The following is a 20,143-nucleotide window of genomic DNA, read 5'->3' as shown; positions in this document are numbered from 1 at the left end:
AGCGGGAAAGCGCGGAGGAGAGCCAAGGCGCGAGTTACTAACCAGGGCAGATTGCGATATTGCAGGGCTTAGTCTGCACCTCGGGGCCCTCGCAGGCCTTCCCGCCGTGCTGCGGGGCTACGCACTGCCGGGTTCTCGTCCTGGCCCCTCGCCCGCAGGTCACGGAGCACAGACTCCACGGGGACCACTCCTCCCACAGGCCGTGCACTGCAATACAGCACACAGCAATCACGCCTCCGGCCCAGCCCGGGCCCAGGCCGCGCGCAGCATACGGCATGGCGGGGGGAGGGGGGGGGGATCGGGGGCGCGCTGTCCCAGGAGTGCAGGCCCGCACCCAAAGCAGAGGGGAGGGCTGAGCTGCTGCACAGAAGACCTGGAAGCATTTGTGAAACGGGGTTCAAATCCCACTGCGGCCTGGGAGGCATCACAACCCTCATTCTACGAGTGGGGAAACTGAGGCACAGAGCGGCGAGGTGACTCCTCCAAGGCTACACAGTGGCAGTGCTGGGAACAGAACCCAGGAGTCCTGACTCCCACTTCCCTGCTCTGACCACTGGACCTCTCCTCCCTCCCCGGGGTGGAGGCTTGCCTAAGTCCCACCCTCCACCCCAAGGCCTCAGCAAGCAAATCAGAAGCCGCCACCTACCATCCCGGCCCCTTGCTGCACCACCCAGCAGATCCAAGGGAGGGAGGGTGTTATTCGGCTCTGCCCCCTACAACAGAGCATCCTCACTTCGGATCTATGGGGCGGGGACAATGGGAGGCAGAAACGTTCTCGAAGATTGAAAGAAATGTTAAGGTGGCAGGGGGGACACAGGGACAGCAGAGGAGAGAGGATCTGTCTCCCACACAGCCAGGTCAGACTCCCCTCCAGTCCCTAGTCTCACCCCCAGCCCCAGTCCCATTACCGTACACCCCCTAGTATAACCTCCTAGCTAGAGCAGGTTAACCAAAGGCAGCCTTTTCCTTAGGGCTGATTCCAAAGGGCGTTTTGGCTGCGGTGGCAGCGAGGTGGGGCCAAGCATGATTAAAAGATACCGACAAACGCGCGACATGGTGGGAGAGCAGCAGAACCCAAGGCCCAGGGGATCTTTGGGTGATGGCTGCCACACCAGGGGTCGAACCTCCTGAGCTAACCACACAAGCTGCCAAAGCTGAAGTCAGGACTCCTGGGTTCCATTCCTAGCACTGCCACTGACTCGCCATACAACTTGGGAGGAGTCACTTCACCTCTCTGTGCCTCAGTTTCTCTAGCTGAGCCTATAACAGACCCACATTCTCTGTGGACAATGCACAGGGATGGAGCTGTAAAACACACCCCACTGGGTTACAATGGGCACCCAATGCCCTTTGGGCCTGTCTACACAAGAAACTAATTTAACCTAAGGTGTGAACCAAAACCGATTTAGTGCAAACCCCTCTGCAGACGCCCTTAGTCCAGTTTCGCGTAAGTTGATTGGAACAGGTTTAGTTGCACCAAAATAACCTGAAATCAGAACATCCACATGTGGCTTTGCTCCAGTTTAACTAAACTGGTTTCAGAACCTATTTAGATTAATAAAGTCTCAAGCTAGAGGGGACCCCTCTGTGATCCTCTAGTCGGCCCTCCTGTGTAGTACCAGCCAGAGAAGTTCCCTGAAATAAGTCGAGCTAGTGGCACCTTCCCCTGCAGACAAGGCCTTGAAAAACTGCACCTGAATGTCCAGCTGCAATCCGATGCATGCGGATGGATCCACGTGGGACCCCACTGGCTACCCCTGCCTAGCTGTGAGAATCCAGCCACAGTCTCCGATGGCAGGACCAGACACTAATCGGGTTACAGGGTCATGGCCCGCTTGGGACTTATAAAAAAAACTGGTTAATTTTCAAAATTCCAGTTTCTGATTTTTAAAAAGAATTCAGGTTTGTTAAAAATAAAATAGTCAGTAAAGGAACTATTGCATTGGTGGGCGGGGAGTGTTCCTGCTCCTCCGCTGATGTTTATAGGGGTCTTGTCAACCACGGTGAAACTGATGATCCATGGAGGGGAAAACAGCAAAAGTGACTAGCTGCAAAAGGCCAAGTTTCCTCTGGCTCAGCACCTGGAGTCTGAGCCAGATTCTCAAAAGCCCTCAGCCCTGTCCATCCCCTCACTCACCATGTCGGTGAGTGCCGATCCCTTTGGAAAATCCGGCCTGAAGTGCACAGGTTAAACAAGCTGGTCTAAAGAGAGAGACGTCCCCACCCCGCAGCGATCTCCGGTGTTCCCTGGGACTAGCAGGCTCAGCATTTTCAGACAGAAATGGGATTTTGGGGGGTTGATGCTGTCCCTTCACCGCCTTGCCCTCGCCTGAGCCCAGTGCTAAGAGAAACACTCCCGCCTCTTCCGCCTCTTCCACCTCTTTGCTCTGAGGAACTGAAAAGTATTTCGGGAAGGCGGACTGAGCTTCCCAAGGCCCTGAGCGGGGAGTTGGGGAAACCAAGTCACAGCAAGGCAACATGACTCGCCCAAGGTCGCAGAGGGAGCCAGTGGCCGAGCTGCGAATAGAACCCAGGAGTCCTGGCTCCTGCTCCTGGCAGACGTGGGAAAGAAGCGCAGCTCTCTCAGCCCGCCGAGCTCTAACTGCGAGGCAACGCTCTCCTATTGCTGCATGAGCCGAGAAACACGATGCCATGGCGGGGCTGGGGGAGGAGGGCAGCCCTCATGCTTTCAATTTCCATGGCTCTGCCTGCAATGTCAACATCTCGCCCATCCTCAAAGCCTTTGCGAAGCAGCTTTAGCCCTCAGGGAAGCCCAGAGCTTTCTGAGGATCAAACGGCCGCTCGGAGGGATAACCTGAGAGCGCCGGGAAGATGAGGAAAAGACGAAGGCGACCGAGCCATCACTGAGATAAAAGCCTTCGGCCTGGAGAAAAATCTCATCCTGGACTGGGGGAGGCGACACAGCCAGCGTCAACCCGTGGCTGGGGAGTTATGACATCACAAGCAGACTCCTTCTGCCCACGCGGTCATTTTGTGACAGCCGATAAGCTCCACAGAAGCAAAGGCCCCGATCCTGTAATGACCTCGGCTCCCTGAGCCCACCCGCAGCTCATCCTGGGACGGAGGCCTTGGCATAAGAAGAGGCCAACTCTCATCGCAGCTCCTACCCCTGCCCCCCGATGGCCTCTGCTTGCTTGTGGGGACTGAGCCCATGACAAGGCTGTTGGGGTTTTTAATTTCACTAGCACAGAAAACCTTGCAATGAAATGAAGCCAGGCTTGGCAATCAGACTGGGAAGATCAGGAAGGGCCAGAAGGGGAGAAGAGGGGCAGGCCCCCGCTGGCTATGGCCCTGTCTGGCCTAGGATTCAAGGTGTGGTCTTAGCACACGTGCTAACGCACATGGCAATCTAGGGAGGACCATAAAAATAACACCGAGCCCTTTTCGGCCCTAGCTCCCATCATTATCCCCTCTCTATCGAGGGGGAAACCGAGGCAGAGAGCTGGGAAGTGACTTGCCCAGGGTCACCCAGCAGCGGAGCTGGGAATAAAATGAAGGTCTCCTACATCTCAGCCCAGGGTTCTACCCACTGGGCCGCACGTGCCAGGGTCCCCACCCAGTTTAGCACGTGTTAAAGGCCCTCGCTTGTAAGGTCACACCTCAGATGCTGGCCTGGACAAGGCCCCTGGGCAGGCAAGCACCACATCAGTCACAGGGGCTGCAGAGGGACCAGACTGGTGCCTGGGTCTCGTGCTGCCCCCTCACCCCAGCGTCCTTCCCAGCCTCGGAGCCCCAGACCAGCGCCATGCTGGGCCCAATCCTACATGGTGCCGAGCATCCCCAGCTCTCAGCTGACGTCCATGGGAGCGGAAGATGCTCAGGGCCTGGTCTGCCACCCCTGGCAGTTCAAGGGGCTGCCTGCGCCGCTGGCCGCTGAGCCCGAGCCGAGGTGGATCACTGAGCTGGCTGGGACAGGGGGCCTGGGTGCATGCCAGGCAAGGAGACTTACCCCCACTCGGGAGAAGCTTCCCATCTACTGAGCTCCCAAAGACAACAGCACCTCGGGTGGCAGCTGTGCAAGCCCAGTACGTAGCCAGGGGGTCGGGTGGGTCTGTACTCGGACGGCCAGGGCACAGCGCTGTTTTTCGCACGCTCGCTCGAGCAGAGCATGCCCGGGTACCTCTACCCGAGCAGGGAGTCACCCTCCAGGCTGCTGTGTAGACATGCCCTGAGTTTAACAGCACAATGCACAGCTCCGAGATGCCCCCAGCAGCCAGGGAACCTGCTCCCAACAGGCTGGCCATGCACAGCCAGCACTCCAAGCTTAACGTGCTGGCTATCTGAGCTCTAACCATGCAAGCCGGTGCCAGGGACATGGGAACTACAGACACCGTCCTTCCATACTACTGCACACACCATCTCTGGGATCCAGGCAGGTGCCGTCCTCTCCCGATTGAATCCTTCCTTCTACCCAGGCAAACACTCGTTCCTACCCTAAAATGCCTTCCTCCCTGCTGGGGGCCTGCGCGGAGCATTTCCGGCAGCAGGGAGAGACAACCTGGCGGGGGACTGCTGAGCGCTTTGGCTGGGTCACCAGCCCTGGGAGTTTCAGTCTGTGCCCGGGTTCAGCAGGGGAGGATCAGGGCACGCTTGTCCCCTGCCCCACTCCCCACTTGCAGGCTTTGGTTCTGCCCTGTGGGTGAAGGGAGCTTGGGCCATGGCACTGCTTGAGCCTGTGCGCAAGTGTCGCGATGGTTTTTGTGGGTGCCTGTCTCCACTCGGAGCTGGGCTGAGAACCCACCTAACTCACCACACCAATGTCATCATCAGGCTCATTGGCTTAGAACAGGGGTTGGCAACCTTTCAGAAGTGGTGTGCCGAGTCGTCATATATTCACTCTAATGTAAGGTTTCGTGTGCCAGTAATGTTTTTAGAAGGTCTCTTTCTCGAAGTCTAGAATATATACCTAAACGATTGTTGGATGTAAAGTAAATAAGGTTTTTAAAATGTTTAAGAAGCTTCATTTAAAATTAAATTAAAATGCAGAGCCCCCCGGACCGGTGGCCAGGACCCAGGCAGTGTGAGTGCCACTGAAAATCAGCTCGTGTGCCGCCTTCGGCACGTGTGCCATAGGTTGCCTGCCCCCGGCTTAGAATATCAAGATCCCGGCCGGTCAGCATAACATTACAGATCAATACATCCCACTCACACACGTCAGCGCCTCATGCATGAGGCCAATGTTCAGTCCTACAGAGGTGTCCCCTGGGGGACAGTATATGGGCTACACCGCACGCCCTGCATGTCCCTCACTCAGGCCAGATTAACTACTCTGGTGTAAATGAGAAATAACTTCTCCTGACCGCAACAGAGTCACTCCAGATTCACATCAGCGTGACCCAGCTCAAAGCCCAGTTCCGCATCCCCTTTGACAGCTGGATCAGGATCTCCCCCCACCCACTCCGCACTGCCCCAGGATACAATCCCTGCCCCATGCCAGCACCTAGTGAGGGACCCCAGGGCCGGGGTCTAGTCTCACACGCCCCAGCTCACGTGGCTGTCCTGGAGCCAGTGGCGTTTCATCCCCTCTCCAGCTGAGACCAGGATCCAGTGGGTGGATCCCAGAGCAGGAAACCAGGCATAGAAAGGACTGGAGTTTCTCACTTGGCCCTTAGGACGCCCTGCCCCTGCACCCCCAGGGGGGGGGTAGGAACAGCTCACGGGGTGGGTGGGTCCAGCTCAGGAAGAAGGGCAGAGAAGCCTAGGGCCACCCCATCCCTACCACCAATTCATCATCAGGGTCCTGATCCCCACAGCTCGCCTGCCCCGGGTGCTGGGTGCTCACTGGGAGCCCTGGGGTCACCCTGCAGCCTGGGACGGGCACCTTTGCTCCTCCTAGCAATACAGCATCTCTGCACTGCCATGGGGCCAGTTTGTGCCCGTGGCACAGCCGGGTGAGGGGTGGGGGCAGGGGACCCTCGTTATGAAATGGAACAAAGCGCCACAACTCCCCCCTCCACACTGTCTGCCCCCCCACATACCTGGGCAGGTGGCGGTGTTATTGCATATCCGCGTCTCCCGCAGCAGCCCGCTGCACAGCGTCCCGTAGGGAGACGAGACGCAGGAGCGTGTGCGCACCTGGGAGCCCTGCCCACACGTCAGGGAGCAGACGCTCCACTGGGACCACTCCTCCGCGGCGGGGTCTCCTGCGGGGAGAGAGGGAGAGACACGCCTTGGCCAACCGGCCTCCTTCAAAACGCAGCGCAGCCCCCGCCAGACACACATGCACGCAATGCACAACTGGCCTGCGGAACTCACTGCTACATGAGGTCACTGAGCTTAGCAGGGTTAAAAATAACGGGACTGGACACTTATCTGGAGAGCGCGAGGAGCCAGGTTTACATTGGGGAGGCTCAGTAAAACACAGAAGCTCAAAGCCATCCTGCCCCACGGCTTGAGCTAACCTCTAACGGTTCTAAACGAATAGGAATCAGGAGGGAATTTCCCAGGGGGCAGGTTATCCTGTAGCTGCAGGGTTTATTGCACCTTCCCCTGAAGCAGCTGCTGCGGGCCAGTCGGCAGCAGGACACTGGGCCCGGATCGGATCCGGTCTGGCTCGGTTCCTGGGAAGCTCCCTGGGCAGTGGTGCTTGGGCTGGCAGGCCCAGCAGCTGTTTGGCTGGGTGGGCCCAGGGCTCCATCTCTCTTTCTCCCATGAGCAGGTGTGATATTGACATTTACAACAGTCCGGCTCTTATTAAGCTTGATGATCCGTTTGAAGATATTGGACGGGACAGCTGTAGGGATATCAGTTTCAATTAAGAGGGACGTCTGCAGGAGGCATGGGAAGGGGATTATTATTTGCTGGAGACAGAGAGAGCGGAGATTAGCTGGAACGGGCCTCTCAGCGAGGTGCTCACGTACTTAGTCAAAAATTAAAGGGTGGGATCGAATTCTGGGCTGTTATTACTCATTACAGGCTGGGATCTGCTCTCAGCTCCACTGGTGGAAATCAGAAGTGACGTCACTGAAGCCAATGGACTCAGCTAGCGAAAATCAGCATAAATACTGACCTCCATGGAGCTGCGCTGATTTACACCAAGTGGGGATCTGGCCAACTTACGCCAGCTGGGGATCTGGCCCTCTAGATGCAGGGCAGCATGGGGTCCGGCACACCACCTGTTTCATTCCATGGTACGTGCCCGCTGGCGTATTATCTGGATTGGTTTATTGTCGTAGGGTTGCTGGCGAACAGTGGGGTTGTACCCTCAATTTACAACAACTGTTACAATCCATGGCCCCTAGGCAGCATTTTTAATCCATGTATCTCAGGGCCCATCGGGTTGACTTTCAGTTGTTTGTTATTGTAGGGTTGCGCATACACACCACTTCATTGCTACGAAGCTCCTTGGCAGGAGCACTGGGGCCAACCGCACCACTGCAGGGCTGGATGGTTGTTATCGTAGGGTTGCCAGGGCTGCAAACACTCCTGTAGTGCTGTGGAGGTTCCAGTCCCAAACCGGGAGCTTCCACTTACCCACAGTTCAGTGCGTGTTCGCTCAGCATCTGGGTCTGTCCAGGTCTCACAGCCAGCGAGACACCCGGACAGGATAATAAGGGCCCGATCCTGCTCCCAGGAAAGTCAATGAGAGTTTGGCTGCTGTCTTCCCTGGGGACAGGATCCAAAGGGGCCGGGAGGTGTCCGCCATGGGACAGCAGGGCTCAGCTGCGGGCCCAGCCGGTTGGCAGGCATTGATCTCACTGGCGGGGGAGGAGGGCTCGTTAACGCCAACCTGGGTACCAGGAGGACGAGCAGGAGCCGGGGCAGAGAAAGCTGATCCTGCCCCCAGCAAAGCCAGCTGCAAAACCCCCTTGGATTTCAACAGGGACAGGATCGGACCCCTACACGGGAGCGACCCCCAAGCCATGGGCATGGCCGTATCCGAGATCCGCAAGCCAGACTCACTGCACCCTGATCACTCCTGCCGATTCAGGCTCCATCCAGCTTGCCAGGCACGGAGCCGCCCACAGCCCATAAATCAGGGAGTGGGGAGCAAGAGGCGCTCAAATGACCCAATTGAATTAGCTAAATAAATACGTTTGAACTAAACAATTAATAGATTTTTTTTTAATCCTCTAAGGAAGGTGCAAAGAAAATACAGACATGGAGCCAATTAAGTGGGTGCACGGGCTGGAAACAAAGGACCTCGCTCCATCTCCATCGCGGGTGCTGCTGCTCCAGAGACAGCGCAGGGCACGTGTAAATGGAAGCCAGGCAGTTGTTTTTAAACCGTCAGGGTTTTCTTCTTAATTAAAATGCACAGAACTATTATCATCCCCGGGCTGATTTATGGGACAACCCAGTGGAGAACTGGCTTCCCGTCACACGTAGCCTGCTGCTGAGGCGGGTCATTTCTGCCCCTGCTGCACCCCAGAGGTGGCTGCCTTACAACGTTTAGCATTCTGAGAGCACTTTAATGTTCAAAGAGCTGTGCAGACACGAGCTAATTATACCTCACCTCAGCTCTGGGAGAGAGGGAGAAAACCAGTACCGCCCCCTGGCTAGTTTTTGTTTTTACACATGGGGAACTGAGGCAGAGGGGCAGCGGCCCAGATCCTCAAAGGTACTGAGGTGCCTAACTCAGAGTGAGGTGACAAGGCCACCCAGTAAGTCAGTGGCAGAGCTGGGATTAGGCCTCAGGGCCTCCTGCGTTTTTAGAACCACCAGTGGGTCCCAATCAACAACAAGGCCCCGTTGTGCTGTACATATTATTATTCATCGTGTTTATTGTGGTAGGGCCCTGGGACCCTCCAAACTCAGTGCGGTAGGTGCTGTACATACGCACGGTGAGACAGGGACAGAACATACAAGAAGCTGATGGGAAACTGAGGTGCAGAGAGATGAGGTGACTTGGCCAGGTCACTCAGGGAGTCAGTGGCAGAAAAGGGAACTGAAGCCAGGCCTGCTGGAGCCCAGTCCAGTGCCCAGCACCCTGGGGTGCTGGTCTCTGACTGGGACTCCTAGTAATACAAATAAATCATCATCATCAACCCCCCCACCCCGCTATCCCTCGGGGCAGGGTGGGTGCAGCCCTGGGCCTACTGTCTGGCTAGAGAAGTCCCACCGCGCTGGGCTCACAGCAAGCATCACCGGCAGTTGCTGTGTTTGTTTGGGGGCTGGCAGGACTCCGGGAAGGGCCGACGATGCTGGAACGTCTTCCCCAGCCTGCAGGTAGATTTGTTGCCTCCAGGGGAGGCTGCAAGTCGATTTCCCCTGGATTTCCTGGGGGGAGCACACGCCTGTGTGTGCCCGGACATGATGCCTTACAGGGACTGGCTACCATTGCTTCTCCAGCCAGCATTGTGCAGGGTGCGGTACTTCCCCAAGGAGCTCGCGCCCTGGCTACCCATCCCTGGTTTGAAACACCACCTCACCCGCCCTCCCAGCACCATTACCTGTCTGGGCCATATAAACCCCGGGTTCGTCCGCCGACCTCGGCCACTGAGTTTTCACCTTCTGATTCTCTTCCACATCCTCGCCTGAAAGGAGGAGAGTGAGACACTGGTGAGAAAGCGGGGGAGGGTGTCTGTGCCCTGGCCTACAGAAGTCTGGGGCTGCTAGAGGGGTCTGTGAGGGCCACTCCTGGCAGCCCTACACTGGGGGAATCCTCCCGCCCCCCCGTCACTTGTGGGTCCTTCACGCCATGGGACTGGGGGTCAGAATTGTATTATTATCCTCATTTTACAGACGGGACACAGGCACAGAGAGATTTCCACAATTCGTCCATGGTCACAGTGAACTGGGGGCAGGGCTGGGAAGAGAACCCAGGAGTCCTGACTGCCAGGCCTGTGCTCTCACCACTAGACCAAAGCTCCCCCCCCCAGCTCCTCCCTCCCCCCAGCACACAGACCTCGCACTCAGGGCCGGGCTGGAGAAGGGCAGACAGGCAGGGAGCAGGCTAAGCCACCTCCAGATCTCCAAGGAACGTTCCTGTCCCCAGCCGCAGACATCACAGTTTTTGCCCTGGCCAAGGAACTTCAGTGATGTGTGAGCCTCTAATACACAGCAGCACACTGCGCTCTGCCTCTGACCGAACTGCCTCACTGCAGGGCACTGCCCACTGCTGCAGCGCCACTGCGCTCTGCCTCTGACCAAACTGCCTCACTGCAGGGCACTGCCCCCTGCTGCAGCGCCACTGCGTTCTGCCGCTGACCGAACTGCCTCACTGCAGGGCACTGCCCCCTGCTGCAGCGTCACTGCGCTCTGCCGCTGACCGAACTGCCTCACTGCAGGGCACTGCCCCCTGCTGCAGCGTCACTGCGCTCTGCCGCTGACCGAACTGTCCCACTGCAGGGCACTGCCCCCACTGCAGCGTCACTGCGCTCTGCCGCTGACCGAACTGCCTCACTGCAGGGCACTGCCCCCTGCTGCAGCGTCACTGCGCTCTGCCGCTGACCGAACTGTCCCACTGCAGGGCACTGCCCCCACTGCAGCGTCACTGCGCTCTGCCGCTGACCGAACTGTCCCACTGCAGGGCACTGCCCCCACTGCAGCGTCACTGCGCTCTGCCGCTGACCGAACTGTCCCACTGCAGGGCACTGCCCCCACTGCAGCGTCACTGCGCTCTGCTTCTGACCGAACTGCCGGGCACTGCCCCCTGCTGCAGCGTCACTGCGCTCTGTTTCTGACCAAACTGCAGGGTACTGCCCCCTGCTGTAGTATCACTGCACTCTGCCTCTGACCGCACTGCCCCCTGTCACAGCATCACTGCGCTCTGCCCCCACTATCCGAGGCATACAGCCTGCGTCTCAGTACATCACCCACTGCCTTGTGTTGCCATTGAGCAGCATTCACAGCATCCCAATCCATCACCTCACTGCAGGGCTCTGCCGTGTGCTGCTCACTGGCACCCTCTCACTCCATCCAGCTCTGAGCTGGCACCACGTCAGGACCAAGCAGCATGTGTTCAGGCCAGACAGGGCTGGGTTAGCCGGGTGCCAGGGGTGGAACAGCAGGGGGTTGGGCACAGATGCAGCGACAGAGCTAGAGGTGTGGGGGAGGACGAGGCCTGGAATAGCAGGGGAAGCTCCGGGGCCAGACTACGATGCATTGGCAGAGTTGGGGGCCAGCACTGCAAGGTGCTGCTACAGGGCAGGTCTGAGATGCACTGACGCAGCCGCACGGGAGGACGCTTACCCAGCCCCTGCACCCACCGAGCCTGACTCCGGGCAACAGCGTTAGTCCCTTGACACTTAGGAGACCCCATGTTAAAATAAACTCTCCAGGAGAAGGCTGATCTTGTCTGTGCCGAGCTGGGCCCCCTTCCCCCTCAGGGTGATTCGACCCTTTGCACCGTCTAGTTCGCTGCAAAATCGCTTTGTGGATCCCTGCGATTTCATCTGGTTTGCACGCTTCCCTCTGGAGGCCAGGCAGCCGGCAACGCTCATTGCCCCCACGACCCAGAGCCCCCGTGCAATGGATCTGAGGTGCTCCCGTAAGCACATCCACTCCGGAAAGCGGGCGCACCAACGCCCGTTCTCCTGGTGCTAACCACACGGCCAGCCTGCTGCACGCTCGCAGTACTTCACTCCACGCAGGGCAGCCCGGCCCTGGGCCTTCACCACCCATCCCGGCTGCTCCGCCCGGGGCCCCACGTGCCACGCTGACTCGGTAGCTGCGCCCGCCTGCCGGGGTTTGAGTTGATGGCGGTGTTCTTCGCTCGCCACCTAACAGATTGCTGCAGCGAGGTGCCACAAATTGATGGCTCGGCTCACCAAAAATAACAAGAGATCCATCAAGGGTGCTTAGCGTGAAATTAACAGGCATGTGGATGTGCTCATCAAAGACGCATGCCAGCCACGGGTGGGGGGGGGCGCCTTTTACTCCTAGCCCCCCCCTCCCAGCTCTCCCACCCTCCCCTCACACCTTCCTCCCCAGTCCACTCCCTCCCCCACCCATAGGACGACAGCGGACATCTTGGGGAAATAATCTCCTCTCTGTGCCACGGCTGGTGAATCCCTGCGCCAGCCTAGAGTGGGGGAGCACGTAGACAGGACCACGTTCCCAGTGCAGGACTCCCTCGACCGCAGGCCTCAGTGCCAGGAGCTCTGCTGAGCAGACCCCCTGAGCTACGCGTGTGACGCCACAAGCTGGCAGCGGTAGTAGGCTGTTACATTCCTTTGTGGAGCAGCCGATGAAGAGCGACGTGGCACTCAGCCAGTGTGCAGCATGGTCCTTTCCCAGCAGAGACCTGCCTGTGTAGCTACTGCCAGATGTAGCACAGAGCCCCCCAGCTTCTCCCCTGGGTGTTCCCCGAGCAGGATGCTTCCCTCTGTGCAGCCGCAGGGGGGAGGGGGATATTGAAAAGGAGCCCTCCGTGAACACACACACACGCACACACACACACACCGACATGCCAGGACATGCACTGCTTCATGCATGGACACACACACATGAACACACACAAAGACGCTCATACACATGTGCAGGTCGGCATACTGGCTCTAACAACCTCCTCCGCTCCCACCCCGAACGGATGCAAGGCCGTTCCCTGCACTACCCAGCTGACTAATAGGAACCAGGCAGCGCCTGGAGTTTTTACTTGGTGCATAAAGCGATGCCAAGCCCGGTCTGTCAAGGGGAGTGTGCGGGTTGCTCCGCTCCTGTTATCCCATCTGGCCCAGCGCCGGGTGGTTCGGGGAGGCTCTCCGGCAATGGCTACTGCTTTCTGCTGTGTGCACCTTCCCATCTGCGGCACTCCCGGCACACGGCTGTCGCTAGCCTGCCGGTGCTTCACACCCCAGGAAACAAACAGCAGGGAGTGCCGGCGATGACACTGACTGGCACGAATATCCCAGATAATGGTCCTGGGCAGAGACGCTTGGAAAGAGGAGGAACCCCACCCCCTCCAGAACTGTTGGGCTCCCAGCCGCTGCCAGTGACGGCCCCAGGGCCACCACCCTGGAGAAGCTGGTTTCCAGCAGCGAGAGCTTCCCCCCAGCACTGCCCTGGCAAGGCCAGCTGGGAGTGGAGTGGTGCGAGCTTCCTTGCAGCAGTGCCCCAGCAATGGCAGTTGAGATTAGGGTAACGTGAACTTCCTCCCAGCAGTGCCCTGTGAGAACGAGGCAGCAATGGAGGGCAGAAGTGGGAGTGAATCTGTTTCAGAGGCCCCCCCACCACCAACAACAAAACTGGACTTGCCAGATGCACTGCCCTATACCCGCATGAGAGGGACCCTTGGCCTCCCCCACCCTGCCTCCCCGTGGGGCAGATGCTGCCGCCAGGTGGATTAAGCACCTGCCCTGTCAGTATCTCTGCTGTGCATGAAACACATGCAGGCCGCTGACCTGAGCACTGACTGTGCTGACACTTATTGGTGCCATAAAGGGACCCAAATTTACTGACTGTTGCGTCCGACTCAATCTAATCCGCGCCCGAAGGGCTCCTTGGAGCCGCAGGACACGAGAGCGGGGAGCCCGCGAAGATCTGCCCAGCTCTGGGGGGACCGGAAGGTGGATAAAGCCACCGGCTGAGGGCAGGTCGGACTGGGGGAGCGCCGCTGGGCAGAGCCGCCCGCCTCCCCACTCGAAACGCTCAGGAATTATGAGCGGCACAGCGAGTGCCCAGAACAAATAATAAATTCACAGGATATACGAGGGCACTTTCCCCACTTACGTTCGACTAAGAAACCAAATTCAATTTCCTTCGGAAAGTACTAAATCCCAGGCTGCCGCTCTGCAGAGCTTCCCGCACCAGGGAACCAGCCCAGCCTGCCCCCTCCCTCTCGGGTCCCTCCCCTGCCACATCCTGGCTCTGCTCCCCCTCGCTTGTCTCTGGCTAATGGCTCTCTGCGGAGCCGCCTCTCTCCTCTGCTGCTCTGCCCTCAGAGCCACGGGGAGGGAGCTGTGCCGAGGACAGCACTGGAAAGAAAGAAAGAAAGACCGGGATGAGGGAGGAAGACCAAGCAAGATGGACCATGCCTAGAGTCATCTGCTGGGGCCTTAATTTCTCCACCAGGTGTGAGTAACAAGCAGGAAGCTGGAGAGGTGGCCCAGGGGAGCTGGCAGGAGGCCCTGGCGCAGGAGCACGTGGCGACCCCACGGCAGAGCCTCGTCCCGTGGGCAGCACAAGTCGAGGAGCAGAAGGGACAAGGTCCCACGGGAGACGATTGGCTCCCAAGTTAGGAAACGGCAGCAGATTCCCACCCCAAAACACGAGCGAAGTGACCCGGCCGCCTCCGCCAGGGCTGGCACCGCAGCCTGGGAGCAGGCACCTTGCATCAGGGCCGCCAAGACAGAACTGATTGGCCATAGGAGCCGCCGTGCTCACGAGCCAGAGGAACTACCAGGGATGCCACGGCGGTGGGTCTCCGTCATTTTGATCTAAATAGTTTAGCATGCAGGTAAATCACCCCACCCCAGCGACCTCGGCTAAGTTCATCCAGCCTCGCAAATCCCTTCCGTGGGCCCCGCTGGATACTTGGAATCTTCAGCAATGGGACTGTTAAACAGCTACTGCGCTCTGCCCCAGAGGTGGCTGCATTTCAGTGGCGGGAGAAGCCAATAGATTTGGATTTGTCTATAGGTTAGAATGGACAGACAGAGGGGAGTTCTAGTCTGCTACCCTGAATTGACGGGGGTTGTGGGGCGTATTGCAGGGCAGAAGTTGGCCATGGTGTATAAGGAGTGAGAAAACGCCAAGCAGAGGCAAAGGAAGGTAAAACAGTGCAAAGGGGGAGCAATCCCCCAGGACTCTCCAGCCGTGGTGCCCCAAAACAGGGGGCGGAACAAACACAACGTGATCGTGATCGGCCATTTTTGCTTAACCGAAACCCCAGCCAGGCAAGAGCTGCGAAAACCCTCACGCCACGAACAGCCAGGGCTGCGATTGGAACGGACACAATAATGCACCCACAGAGCCCCCCCCCAACCCCCCCCCCACACACACTGACCTCGGTGCACCCTATAAGCATCCCAAAAACTGTCCCCTCCAAAGCCCCCCCAGACAGGGGTCCCAGAGCCCCCCCAGACGGGGGCCCCCAATGCACCCCACAGAGCTCCTTCCGACTCCAACTGCCCTGCACACACCCCACACTGAGTGCCAAGCAGCCCGCTCCAGCTGGGCTTGCTTGGCTCCCCGCAGGCAGGCCAGTTCAGACGCCTTTCACAGCAGGCCCCCGTGTGAAGTGCTGGAGCCCCCAGAGGTCTCTGCCTGTCCCCCCGTTTATCTCCATCTGCCCCCTCCTGGCTCGCTCTGCCGGGGGCTTTCTTTAGTCCTCAACCTCCAGGGAAATCCGCTCACTTTTCACCTCCTGCACTAAGGGGTGGGATCATTGAACGAGGGGCTCCACCGTGCCTCTCCCAGCCCTGCAGACCAGTTCTGGGTGGCTCGAAAGCTGGGTCTCTCCCACCAGCAGAAGTGGGTCCAAGAAAAGACCTTGTCTCCCGCACCCGTCTCTGCTCAGGGGAAGGCAGAGAAGCACTTAACGCTGACACCAGGGGAAAAGAAGGCTAGTCAAACACACCCTGTGCTCCCCCCACCCTCCCCACCGGCTACCGCTCCCCCAGGAAGGAGGGGGACTGAAGACGGAGAAGAGCTGGGAAGCCGCCCAGCTACAAACGGCCTATTGTTCTTGGGCAGCCAGAGATATTAAGACCCAGAGGTCCCACCGCTCTGAGCATCTAGCCTGGCTACCCAGGTGACCCAGGCCAGAGCATTTCACCCGGCGGCGACTCCTGCCGCCCAGGCAATGACCCTCCGCAGTGATGTACGTGATGGACAGAGCCAAGCTCGGCCGGCCAGCCTAGCAGGAGATTTGCTTGCCGCCTGATCCAGCCTGCCGTTGGGGTATCTGAGCCCCTCCGGCCCAGCGCTGCAGGTATCCTCCCCTCCCCTCTGAGACAAGCCAGTAGCATCACCTCCGATTCTACTGAAGGGGAAACTGAGGCAGACATCGCGCAAAGAGCTGTACCCAGTCACACGTGTCCCAGCTCACGGCCTTGCCCACACGGCCATTCTTCCACAAGTAACACGGCTCTGGCCACTTCCTGGGGATTGCACCTCGCTCACCCCACCAGGATCCGTCTCCCTTTGGTCCGTTGCATCCGATCATCCACCCCCTGTGCCCGGCTGCCACCTGCCCAAATCTCACACGCTTCCCTTCTTGTTCCTCGCCCTGCCGAAGCCAGCTCCCCGCAGCGCGGCGGTTGCCATGGCTACCCAACAGCTTTCAGCCACCTCTGTTTTAACCTGCTTGGCAGCGCTGCGGTCTCCCGCGTGGGTGGTGGGACTGGGCTTGAGGGCGGGAGGACAACCACAGCCTGCCCAGCAGGATTCGCACTCAGCGCTCCGCCCCCCAGCATGCTGGCCCCGCAGGCGCGTGGGGAAGTTTGGTCTCCCCCCACCGAGACGAAGGGCTTCACGGCTGTGATGAAGTGGGGGATTTTCTTGTGTTTTCCTTGGTTTTCCAGAGGGTTGCATGCAGAGGGAGTGGGACTCAGTGTCCCTGGGTGTTACTGGTTTAACGAGGTGAGGGGAGAGGGAGTTTGTTGTTACAGAGGACTGGAGAGGGACTCGGGACCCCGGCCGATGGCCTGGAGGACGGATCCCCAGCGACTGGGGACCTGACGACCCGGAGGCCCTGCTCAGGAGTCGCAGCCGGTTCTGGCCAGAGGGAGGACAATGGGCTGTAAAGAGAGGACCCCGGTGACCTGACCAGCAGAGGGGCCAGAGGACAGAAGCGAGGAGAGGAGGTCCGGGGACCGGTTTAGGACTCTGTTTACCTGGAAAGAAGACAATGGACAGAGGGGGCTTGGGGCCAGTGATCTCAGATGCCCAGCTGGGAAGAAGGGGAACTCGGGCTGGAGAGGGAGAGCAGGCAGGGCCCACCTGGCTGCAGGGGGACTGGGATGTGCTGTGCTGAGGCCCAGAGAGTTTCCTGTGCTGTGTTCAACGCTCAATAAACCCTCCTGTTTTACGCTGGCTGGGAGTCATTCCAGTCTAGAGAACAGGGTCGCATCAACCCCTTCAGGGGGTGGAGGCCCGGGGGTCCAGAGCGAGTGGACTCCCCGAGGGGGCCCACAGCGAGAGACAGACGTGCTAAGGCTCAGAGAGGTGCGGCTCCAGGAGGTGGAGGGGCTTAACCCCAAGAGACAGTGGACCCCCGAGAAGGGCTGTCTCACTGAAAGGGGCACCCCCCATGGACCGCACGGGGCCAAGCGTGGGCAGGATCTGTGGGTCCGTGACAACGTCCCAGGCTGCTGGGAGCACACGGCCCATCTGTGAGCCTGGACCTACAGAGGAGGCAGCTGGGGGGTGGACGAGGCCCATTCTGGCCATTCACCCTGCTGGGGGCTGCCATGTGTCTCCCACTCCAGCATCCTCTCCATCACACCTCGCCGCCCGCCCCTTCTACGCCTCCGGATCGGTGCCTCCCCATTTCAGCAGCAAGCGAACCCGAAAATTCAGAGCAAACCCGAAGCAGAATGTGCCGCGCTCAGCTGGCTCCGACGCGGAGCCGCCAGAAACACACCCGTCCATGTGCCTCGGTGGCTTAACTAGACCCTGGCCCAGGCTCGCTCCACGGAGCCCTGGCCCGTGAGCCCTCCAGGGTTAGCAACCCCAGCTCCTGTTCTGCCTGGGCTCAGCTTCCACCCAGGGAGCCCCTGTGCAGCTCTTTGCAGATCAGGGCTGCCGCAGAGGGCAGGCTGGGGTCCCTTGGCAGCCCCTTCCCCACGCTCCCCGCATGTGATGCTTCCTTTGCAAGCACCAATGTTTTCTCACCGTGGCACAGATCCTGACTGTGCTCTGGAGGGAGCCGGCTGTGAACAGGCTCCAGGCGTGATCACAGCTAAAATGCCTCCCCCCCCACACACACACACAGCTTCTCCTCCAATCTCCCATTCACACTCGCCTACAGCCTCTGGGCTGGCACAGAATTTGCCAGGTTCCTATGGATGATAAAGCTCCATGCAAACGTGGGCAGCGCACGGGTGCCGGAAGGAAGCATGTGTGTGCACAGCATAGGCAGGGTGAGACAGCAGAGTAAGAGAGAGGGTGGGCGGGGGGGTGGGGGGGTGCACGCCTACATGCAGGGAAGGCTGGCAGAGTGCACGTGCCCGCGTGTCTTTGTGCTTGCCCAGGAAATGAAGGCCTGCAGCAGATCCTCCACCGAGAGCCTTCTGCCCTGGCACAACAGCCCAGACCTGTCTGGGGACAGAGCACAACCAAGAAAGGACGCGACGGGCAGCTGGACGCTCACCACCGAGCACCGCCCCAGAGAGCTCCCTGTACAGATGCTCCAACACCCCTGGGGACTGGTAGCCAGGGTGATGGGCCTCCCAGCTCTTGGAGCCGGTTTCAACCCCCGGAGGAGCCAGGCCTGGTCCCATCGGGAGCACGCAGGAGCGGGCGATGATCCCCCCGCAGCTCCAGGAGGAATGTGTGGCTCCAGGTCCCTGGAGGAGGCCTGATGAGATCCCGGCTGGGTGTCTGCCAATGCAGAATCAAAGCCCAGCATTCAGCCCCCCGGCCCAGCCTGCCATGGAGAACCTGAAAGGCAAACAGGGGGCTATTCTTAGCGGCATCTCCATGCAGCCAGGACTTGGGAGGATGCCAGGTGTGAGTCCCGGCTGGGGCAGGCTAGTGGCTACCAGCCCCAACCCGCCACCTTCAGCTACAGCCCAGCATTCGGGAACATGAACATCTCTGCCCTCTCGTCTGCCGGGATGCCCGCTGCTTCTCCAGCCAGGACCAGGCAGGCTTCCCGCTGCAGGGCACTGGAGTGAGGCTGGCATCTCTGTCACCAGCCGTGGCCTCACACGCATGCACACACACTCATCACACACACACACGCCCTTTTCACACGCTTGCTGACACTCTAACAACAAGCTGGAGGTTTATCAGCCCTAGCATGTCAGTAACTCTTCTCTCCCCAGATTAACCCACATCTCTGTCAGTTCCTGGATGCGCTGCCCCCTGCTCTCTGCTTGTGCACAGAGAGACTCCCATGCATTCGTGTTTGTGTCCAGGTGTGTGCCTAAGTGCACAAAAACACACCCAGCCATGAGTGTCTGAGTGTGCATGAGACCGTGCACTAGCATACAGCCATGAAAGGAAAGTGCAGAAGGCAGAGGAGAAGATGCACAAGCACATGGGAATACAAATACGTGCAGGAGCAAGCCAACGAACACCCATGGGCAAGCTGGAATGTGTGTGACAACGTGCACAAGTGTGCAGCTATGCAAGGTTGAAGAACATGCATGAGAGTGAGGGAGCCATAGCACGCACAAGTGTGTAAATGTGAAAAATGATGCATTGCGTGCAAGTGCGCAAGAGTGAAGGATGTGTATGTGTCAGCGTGCCATGCCACGGACATGTGTACAAATGTAAAAGACAGCGTGCAAGCGTGTGAGAATGAAGAGTGCATGTGAGTGTGCAAGAATGTGAGCACACACATGCACATGAGCGTGCAGGAACATGCGGCGCTCCTAGAAAGGTGGGAACGCTGATCCGTCCATGGGCTCTGTACAGCAGAGAGGCCTCTGAGCTGCGTGACATGGGAGGACAGGGGCACAAACAGGGGGCTCAGGCCAGGCGTGCGAGGGAGGCAGTGGCACTACATGCCAATGCCCAGCGATATGCCAGTCCAGTCGTGTCCCAAATCCGGCAGCCGATCCCGAGCAAAGCTGATCGGTCTGGGCACCACGTGCTGGCACCCCAGCTCAGCCCAGGTGCGAGCCGTCAATGCGCTCCCAAGGCCCAGGCTGTCTCCAGCAATCCCTGCCAATGATGATCCTGCCAATAAAATGAATTACCCCTGCGACTTCATCTCTACAATAACATTTTACATCCAGGTGCCTTGTGGGTTTAATTGAATGTCAAACATAATTTGGCGAAGGTAACCGAGTTCAGGCAACTGCCCTTCCAGAACAATCACCGCTCGGGCACTCGCAGAGACACGGAGCCTGCTCAGAACAGCAGCCTCGGAGATCCCCAGGGGGCGCGGGACACGGGCGATCGCGCCATGCAGCTCTGCCAGGCACCCCTCCCCTCGAGACCACCCACCTGCATCTGGCCCAAGACAGCGCTGGCTGCTGGGGAGCTGGCCTGGAGTGAGTTTGGAGGGGTCTCTGCTCACATGGCCACACTGCAAAAGCCTTCATCCCAACAGGCACGGGCTGGCAGC

General features: G+C 59.0%; 1 protein-coding gene across 2 annotated transcripts in view; it reads right to left on the bottom strand.

Moving 5' to 3' along the window:
• Positions 1-20,143, bottom strand: part of ADGRB2 (adhesion G protein-coupled receptor B2) — a 97,911-nt gene that overhangs the window by 46,959 nt on the left and 30,809 nt on the right. For both annotated transcript variants that reach the window (XM_039511798.1, XM_039511799.1), the window contains exons 3-5: positions 9,414-9,497; positions 6,000-6,164; positions 43-207 (exon numbers count right to left, since the gene is read on the bottom strand). In XM_039511798.1, the coding sequence (XP_039367732.1) occupies positions 43-207; positions 6,000-6,164; positions 9,414-9,497 (414 nt within the window). The remainder of the gene's footprint in view (positions 1-42; positions 208-5,999; positions 6,165-9,413; positions 9,498-20,143) is intronic.

The sequence above is a fragment of the Mauremys reevesii genome, linkage group 23 (genome assembly GCF_016161935.1).
Source record: "Mauremys reevesii isolate NIE-2019 linkage group 23, ASM1616193v1, whole genome shotgun sequence".
Taxonomy (NCBI): domain Eukaryota; kingdom Metazoa; phylum Chordata; order Testudines; family Geoemydidae; genus Mauremys; species Mauremys reevesii.
This window is presented reverse-complemented; position numbering and strand designations above follow the sequence as displayed.